Source organism: Rhopalosiphum maidis, chromosome 2 (genome assembly GCF_003676215.2).
Source record: "Rhopalosiphum maidis isolate BTI-1 chromosome 2, ASM367621v3, whole genome shotgun sequence".
NCBI classification, from domain to species: Eukaryota; Metazoa; Arthropoda; class Insecta; order Hemiptera; family Aphididae; genus Rhopalosiphum; species Rhopalosiphum maidis.
In genome coordinates this window covers 59,933,935-59,943,447 of record NC_040878.1, presented here as the reverse complement: position 1 = coordinate 59,943,447, position 9,513 = coordinate 59,933,935, and the positions used below count along the sequence as shown (strand labels likewise).

Here is a 9,513-nt window from a genome sequence, read left to right as displayed (position 1 = left end):
ATGTATAAATGAAACTGATAATCGATAAAAATTAAATTAACATGCTATGATTTTAATAAAATGCATAGACTTACCAATATTATAATTTTTTTACGTATAGGTAACCTTAAAGAATATGTAAACATAATAATATTTATTTTTAAAACATATAAATAATTTTTCCATAATATACTGCTTTTGAGAACTCAATTTTTGAAATTTAAGCAATACATATTTTACTTTAATGGGAGTTTGACATCATGCAGCACATATTATATTGTATATTGTACTATTTTTTATATTATTATCCGTGTGCAAGTATCTATTATGCTAAATTGTGTCACAGACAAAAAATATTCTAGACTCCAGGAACTATAAAATATAAGTTTTCAATTATTTTCAGTTGTATAGAGGTAGGCACTATGCATGATCCAATAATAATAAATCCAATTGGGAAGTAAGCCAATTGGTTTTATTATCATTATGTTTTTTTGCATTCCAGATTATAGTTTATATTTTATATGCACATAATAAACAGGAAAAATATCATTGATTTCTTGCAGAAATATTGCCAATATTACACAACGTCAGAGAACATGCCTATATAATATACCTCTGCGTATATTTACATATTTTTACTTTAATTGCTATTTTAATCCAATACACACACACACATCGATGATCAAACATACTATATATTTACGTTTGTTGCGTATTGGATCATAAAGGTTTTATTTAACAGTTCAAACAATTGCATATTAATATTAAAATTATTATAATATAACAAACATTGATTTCATTATATTTTGTAAAAATGTAACCTAAGTAAATTATTTAGTAAAGACATAGATATGCAGACTTTATAGTCCTAGTAATAATTGTAAACATTTATTTAATTATTAGCATAATATGCGTATTCGAAATATTATCCAAGCAATATTAATCATTAAATTATACTTAAATACAAAATCAAACTTTATGTTCTTATCCGCTATTGATATATATATATACCATATAGCTTAGAAATAAAATACTTATTTTCTAATTTCATCTTGAACTTGAGTCAAGCATTTTTTTATAAACCAAGAATTATTCCATGCTGTATAGTAGGTGCCAAATGTACTATCATCGTTAAGTAGATTATTGTAATGGATGTGTCAAATTTGAATTGAATGATAAATTGTTGTACACGAAAATTTACTAAGAATATTTTATTGTATATTTAAATGCAAATTGTATACCTATATTTTATAATATTATTTTTATATTAAGTATTTCATGTAATTGTATAAGTTAATACCGACATATTATAGAAAGATTTGAATGATTTTGTTGTATAAATAGCTAAAAACATTAAAAAAACTAATTTAAAATAGGTATTCAAAATGTCATTATGTGTTTAGTATAAAATAACAATATATGCGTGTTTAAGTAAAGTTTAAAGTCTCTATGAATAATATTTTTTGAATTACATTAAAATAATTAACATCTTTTTTTTAACGCTTAACGCTTAAGTATCCAATTCGTCAAAATTTGATCACATTATTCTAAAACCAATTCATTCATTAAATTAAATATTTATAGTATATACATTTCTAAAAGATATTGAGGAATTGCCAACATACGAAATTAATTTAATATACTCATAAGTACATAAAATATTACGTGAACCATTTAAGTGCACGGTTTGAAATATATAATTTTTAAAAAAAATATCATAGATTATAGTTCAACATTTATAAATGAAAATTTAGTAATACCTACAGTTTGAGTAACTACAACCAAAGTGAACTATCTACCAATAAGTATTTAACCCAATCTTGCACGTTCAATCAAATATTCACTGGATAGGGGGGTTGAGTAAATCACTGTAGTGTTTTGGCCTACTCGATGGCGAGTGGTGCATTCAAAACTTATAATATACAGCAGAGTGAGTTCCTCAAAAGGAATTTTCGTTAAAATATTCATAGGTACATATAATTAATATAGGTATTTATATACTGAAAACATATTATAATGATAATATATATTATGTATATTAACTGTAATAATTCAATTGAAGATCTTTGGACTTAAATAATCGCTTAATTTACCAGGTAATTTGTCTATCAATCAAACTCTAATATTACTTATTCTCTTACGTGGGCCAGAGTGGGGTGTGTGGAGTGTCCTTATAATTAAAACCAATAATAAATAATAGTATCAAAAAAAAAAATCTAAATAGCGTCTGGTACGAACCTATCCAAAAATTATCAAGGCTTAGTTTTAAAAAAAAAATACATTTTCTGGTAAACTTCCAAAATATTTGAGAAATGACCTATTTAAAATATGACCTGTATTCAATTTTAAATCCAAATACATATTGTGATTTTTATTGTATCTAAATGAGCTTTTTCAATACAAAAAGAAAATTCATGTTTTTATCTATTTAGACATATCTCCACTGCGCTCGGTATTCTCGTTTAGACCAATCTAATATTACAGAGAAACGCAAATCAGTGGGATGTAAGTAGATATATCTACAATCTACAACAAGCTCGATATTAATAATATTATTTCCTAACACGTATAATGTATGTATTATTTAACATAAAATATATTTAATCAATTTAACACATGCTTATACATTAAGCAATACAAATTATCAATTAGCCATTGTAGTATAATATTGAACATTTTTTCAGTAACATTGATTAGTAATGTACTTGTAAGTTGTAATAGTTTCTGTACCCACAATAAAATAACAATGTGCCAAAATTATTAAATCAAATATTGTTTGGCAAAATATCTACAACACATACATAGGTATGTCAAATAATGTAATGGACTTATGAATAAATACCTATTATAAATAATTTAAATAATCTAGTTGCGTAAGATCTATCCACTCAAATACTAATATTTGACCTAATTTATTTTAATTTGTTCTAAGTCTATTGCTATAAACTTTGAAGTTTATCTCATAAAATATGGTTCTTCAAATACATACAATATAGTTTAAAAAATTGTTTAACTTAATCGAATAACCATACTTCTTTTTGGATGTCTAAAATGCAATGGGTAATTCTTTTATAGAACAACATTCATTATTTCAAAATCTATTAACGTTTATTAATTTTTTTTTTTTTCATAATCTCGAGTTGATATAAAACAACATTTAAAAAAAATAAATACATATTTTTTAATATTTTTTGTCATCAAAATGATGACATTTTTAAAGATTTTTTACTTTTTTAAATTACTACATAAATGTTTTATTTCATACTTAGAAAGTTTGAAACAGAATATTTTTCGTATATAAATAAAAAATAAAATTTGAACAAATAGTTTATGAGTCATCTTATAAATATTAGTATATAAAGTGAACGTAGTTGTAAGATACGGCCGTAGGGGGATCCCCGCAAAATAACGGTCTACTACTCCACAGACCAAAACTTTGAATACTTATAATTCATAAGCTACTGGTCAAAATGTCGATTATTATGTATCAAAATACTCAAAATAATATTCTGCTTTGGAATATGAAATTAAAAATGTATGTTGTCATTCAAAAAAGTAAAATCCTTAAAAATGTATGATGAAAAATAAAATTTTAATTTTATTTTATTTCGACTAGAAATTATGAAACGAAAATAATTTCAAAAGTTTTTAAAAATAGTTATAATAAAATCATTATAATATTAGAAACTTATTAAATTTATTTTTCACACTTTTCTATAAGTATTTTATCCTTTTTTAGACAATTGTACTTATCTTTTTTAATTAATACAACTCTTTAAATTTATTAAATATATGTTTATTGTACTAATTTTACTTTAAAAATCAGTCATTAAACAGTAATAAATCAACTATTTTTTATGTTTTTAACAAAGAAAGATACAATTGAAATCCCAATAAATGAGCTACTTTTGAAACCGTGTTTTCAGTACAATATAAAATATTTAAGTTAATGAATTAAAAATACTCAGCTATGTATTGTTGAAAAAAAAAGTAATCCGCTGTAAATTATTTGTATAATTTATAAAAGTTATGAACATTTAAATACGTGTTGGTATTATTTAAGGTGAAAAAATGAATACACTATTATTTTAAAAGTTATATATCCGAATAAAATAAGTTTGCTTCTATTTTGTTATTGAAATTGGTTATATTTTTTAAAAATGTTATATCCACATAATATTTATTATATACCAATGTTATATAATGATTATATATAGATATATCAGAATTATATGTGTGTTAACTATATTTTAATATTTTAATTTTTTAATACAACTTAGTAGTTTGACCTTGCACTTTGTATTCGAATAAATGGCTTTTTTAAACATTAATAACATTCAAATCGTTTAATAGTATATTATATTATACATTATTATTATACGTAAAATAGGCCTGAATAAACATAAATATATTAATTATTTACTTTAACTTAAACAGTGTATGTTTAGTAATATAGCAGGGTTAGTGATTGCAACTATATAGGTATCAATTGATGTAAACATTCTTGAAATAGACTGTCATTCGTATAATAACAATTTATTGTATTTTACATTTTACTATACCAGTAATGCACGATAACATCGGTTATATATATGTAATATTAAATCCTCAATCAAACGGTTTATTTTTTGAACGAATTAAAAAAAACTTTCACTTATACGTTAGTGTATTGCACATAGTTAAATTTTTCAACATTCGTGGAAATTTCAAAAATATCCGTAAGTATTATATTTAAGTCTTAAAATATGCAATAAAAACATTTAACAGTTTTAAGGCAAATTACAAATAATATTTTTATTATAATTATTATTTTACACAACATTTTGTTTAATTGGTTGAGTATAAGTTGTGTAAATTATATAAAAAAATTTTATAAAATAAAATTTGAATTGTATTATATAATATTTGTTATTCTAATAATTTATTACTAGACTTTAACTTTATAATTAATAAATAATAACTCATTTATGGAGTTTCATTCGTACAAACGAATTTTACAGGACAATGAACTTTTTATTCTTATTAAATATAAAAGTATTAAAATATAATAACGTATTTTCAAAGTTTTCCAGGAATAAGGTTATAAATCTTAAATCAATCATTTTTGGTATTTAGGGTAAGGTCCTACTATTCATTTTTAATAAACATATTCGTATAACTGTAATGACACGTTATTAAATAGTTTACGTAAATTGTATGTTGACCTAATTTACCTAGCAGATGAAAATATCATTTAATGAAAAATGTTCTAGAAAAAACTAAGTCTATCTATTATGTAACTTCATACGGTTAATAAATTAAGTCAGCGACACAATAATGCAAAACATTATATATATATATTCTTCACAATGCATTATATTATTATCAAGACCATAGCAAATAAATATTCAATTTTGATTTTATTCCGAGTACTGCGTTTAACTTATTTGGTTACTTATTACTTATAATGGATCAATATTTTAATCGTATTTCTATTTTTTATCGGTCCCCGTAGCCACTATCACCAACGTTTCCGCTCTACAACGGAACAAAACGGATAGTGGGCTTTTATCACAGTGTACAAATAATATTGATTTACAAACATTTAACATTCTCATATTATATTATTAGTATTTCATTCCGGGGGTCAATGAAAATGAGCCCATTTGTTCTGAGATAAAACATAACGTTTTAGTCGCTCACAGTCCGTACCGAAATATTGTCATCGAGACTGCAATAGGATATATTATTAATACAGTGACACAATGTGGTCGAAAACCGTCACTTTTACTGTATATCTATGGCTGCTGGCCGTCGCAAATCTTCAATTAGCGTTCGCCGCTCAAGATGCCACGTGAGTATTGATTTCAATACTCTTTAATATTTTTAACCGTTGAAATCGTGATGAATATAATTTAATATATTATAATGACGGTGAAAAGGCAAAATTATGTAATATCAACCACGCTATCAACGGAATATGGATTTTAACTGATAAAACTGATAATGACATAACTATTAATGCACATTTTTCCGAAGTAACGTAATTTTCAAATAATTTATTTGGTTAAAATGTATTATATCATTTTTTATATCACTCATTTTTAACGAAACTACTACCCAAAATTGAAACAATGAAACAATTAATTTTTGTAGATTACTTGGCCATTTCAGCGTCGATAATACAAAGAAATCATAAATTAAATTACCGTGCCTATAGAAATATTTATCATGTACAGGCACGAAGACATAAGAACTGCAATATATTCATTCGCGCACTCGTTGCGTGACAATGTAGACAAATTGGAGCGACACGAACGGCGCGAGAAACAATCGGGCGATCAAATGCAAAATATGCTGTTGACAATCGTGAATAAGCAGAGAGAGCAAAATATAGAAAACAAGGAAATCGAGATGGCTATCAAAGGATTGGAAGAAAGTTTGAACGCATTAACAAGAGCCGAAGCAGAAGAGGTAAGAAAATGTAACGAAAAGGTTTACATATTACATCAATAGAGAAAAAATATACTCTATCAATATTTTCGGTCAAAATGTTTATAAAACGATAAAAATTATATATATTAATTTGTTTTATAACAAAAAACAGTAAAAGGCCCAAAGTTAAAAATACAGTATAGTATATAATTTTTAAATAGTATACATCAAAATGTTATAAGATGCCTATTACCTAACTTACAATAGATATTATTATATACGATAACTATAAATTCCGAAATCAGTCCTCAATTATTAAGACGCGCGCTAGAATAGTGAATAATTTTAAATAAAAAGTAAAAACGATACGAGTTTAATTTTCGTATTGTTTTAAGGCTTTTATTTAATTAATTTAAAATATTGGAAAGGGTTTTATCTAGATAGGAGTGTCTCGTTGGAAAATTATAAATCATAATCTCGACATTTCTTAAACTGGGATTGAACCGTTAATTTAACAGGAAACCCTAATAAAAAAAAAAAATTTAATATTTCATGTTAAAAGGGTTCATAAATTTTTAAATATAAATTTAAGAATTCAATTTTTCATATATTGAAAACGATCGATTTTATTTTTAGACCGCCAATAGAAAAAGCACGAAACTCATGTTAGAGAACTTGGACAAGCATATCGTTTCCACTGAGGCCGAGGTTAAGTCTCTGTTAAGAGCAGAACAAAAGTCTTCGAGCCAGCTATACCAGTCGTTCGACGAAAAGCTGATCGCCATGTCGGAACAAATCAATGCGTTACAGTCCCGATTCGATTCTCTGGAACGAACTCCTAAGTCTAACGTGACGAACGATGTCATCTTTGAACTGTTAAATAAAATGATGATCGATCAGAGCTCACAGAACCACAACACGGTATCGGAGCCCGCGAACGCTACGTCTCAGCTGGTGCAGGAGACCAGGCACGAGGTCTTGGAGGCGGTCAAGGCGCTGTCAGACCGGATGGACGATAGCGACCGGAAGCGCACGGCATCGGATGCAAAACTGGCGGAAGTAGCCAAATCAGCTGCCGCGTTCCAGGACGACGTGCAGAACAGCTTCCGGTTGATGTCAAACGAATTGAAAACGCTGTCAGACGTAGAAAAAGTACTCGTGCAAACAGCTGACAATGTGTTGGACACTAAGCGGAGAATCGAGTACGGCACACACCAGATCCTGATGGAAGTGACGGCGGTGATCAACGACCGGTCGAAGGAGCTGAACGACTCGGTAAATGCTGGCCTGGAATTGACGGTAAAGACCGTGCTAGACGCGCAGTCCGTAGGTATGGCCAATCTGAGCGTGAAAATCGAAACGGAGATCAGTCAGGTGTGGAGGCAGATCGGCATCATGTACCAGACGCTCACGGACTCGGCATCCACATTGGCCACGCTCCAGCAACAAACGGACATGTTCGTCAACAGTACGGCCACTTCAGTGGACGGCATGAACGGCAAAGTGTCGGCGATCGCCGGCCGCATGACGGAAGTGGACGAGAATCTCAACTACTTGCTCGGACGTCTGTCACTGGTCACGCAGGAGTTCAAGGAGATCAAAGTCGGGCTGGGCGAGGCGCTGGAAAGCATCAGAGTCGGGCTGCAGGCAGTGCAAGGCAACAAGGCAGCAGTGGACCTAGGACCTGGTCCGAACCCCATCGACGAAGAACTCGTGTCAGAAAACCTCAATCAGAACATACTTTCGAAAACCGTTTACACGGTCACATAGACCTAAAATAATATTATTATTTATTAATATTATAACATTACAATTATTGCATTTTTTTTTTTTTTTTTTGTACTTTTGTTAAGTCCAGCAAAAATTATTACTAGTCTTTATTGATCACAACAATTAAAAAACCCTATAAAATGTTATAACATTTATTTAAAAAGATATACATATATTATATTCAATGAATTTGCTTTAGTAGTTTGGACTGTTTGTAGTTAACGAATAAAAATTATAAGTAATTATTTAGCTTGTTTAAGATTATCGTAAATTGTAATGATCTTTTGTTAAGCTATAAGGATACGGTGACGACCAGATAAATATAAGTAATAATAGTACACTGAATAACGATGAAAGATCTACTAAAAATTTACTATGCCTACCTACCTATAATAAGTAATTATGTTACAACTTTTATGAAAAGAACCTTTTTATTAAAGATTAAAGTTAGGTAGCTTTAACAATTTTGTTGTACAAATTAGGAATTTAACTTTCATTATATTATATTAAAAAAAATATACAGTTTAAAATGTTACAAAGCTAATAACTATAATTTTTAAAATTACTATGATAATTATATTTAATATAAAAATAATATTGTATTCGATATTCTTAGATTCCTAGATGTTTATATTGGTCTTGATAATTTTAATGATTATTCAAGTTTGAATCGATAAATATTTTCTCAATTTATTTGATTCTAATGTCTTTAAAATAAGTAAATTAAAATTAGTCACTGCCGATATGAATTTTTTCCGATATCTGATGATCCGATATAAAAAACCATTATACACCCGATAACCGATGTTTGAAAACCATTAGCCGATATTGAAAATAAACAATATATTGGTTGAAAACCGGGGTTAGGTTAATACACAATTATTTAAATTTCACAAAATAGTTTAATAATAAATTAAGTTAGGAACAATTTTTTATTCCAAAAATATTAAATATCGGATCAAATATCAGCTTAAAAAAATCCCATTATTCAATATCTGTAACGCCTATACTCACCTCTAATTAAAATGTACTAAATACCTTGTGTTTTAGTTTAATTTAACCAAATAGGTTCTCATATGATAGAAACTAGAAAAAAGTCAGCAGAGTTTAAGACAGAGTAAATCCGTCAGCATTATTTAACTTGTCTCGGACAACGCCCTGCAGAAACAAATATAATTTAAATATTTACCATATAAATCAAAAGCCTAAAATAAATTATCTTTATGAAAATCCAGTGATTTACATAAACTGTTCATCAATAAATTCAATATGATTCGTATAGTGTCATAAGTTACTTTTTACCATAGACATTATAAAGAGTAATAATAGAAAAAAGCTTAGAAGAATTGA

At 27.4% G+C, this 9,513-nt stretch overlaps 1 protein-coding gene across 2 annotated transcripts; it reads left to right on the top strand.

Moving 5' to 3' along the window:
• The first annotated feature begins 4,453 nt into the window (after positions 1–4,453).
• Positions 4,454–8,508, top strand: LOC113554392. 2 transcript variants are annotated; one of them, XM_026958216.1, is made up of 4 exons: positions 4,454–4,697; positions 5,590–5,812; positions 6,198–6,432; positions 7,030–8,508. In XM_026958216.1, the coding sequence occupies exons 2-4, from the start codon at positions 5,724–5,726 to the stop codon at positions 8,161–8,163; spliced, it is 1,458 nt and encodes a 485-aa protein (XP_026814017.1). In that variant the 5' UTR covers positions 4,454–4,697; positions 5,590–5,723; the 3' UTR covers positions 8,164–8,508. The 2 variants fall into 2 exon arrangements, with proteins under 2 accessions (XP_026814017.1, XP_026814016.1); XM_026958215.1 differs by having other exon boundaries at positions 5,654–5,812; positions 7,030–8,163.
• The last annotated feature ends 1,005 nt before the right edge of the window (positions 8,509–9,513 follow it).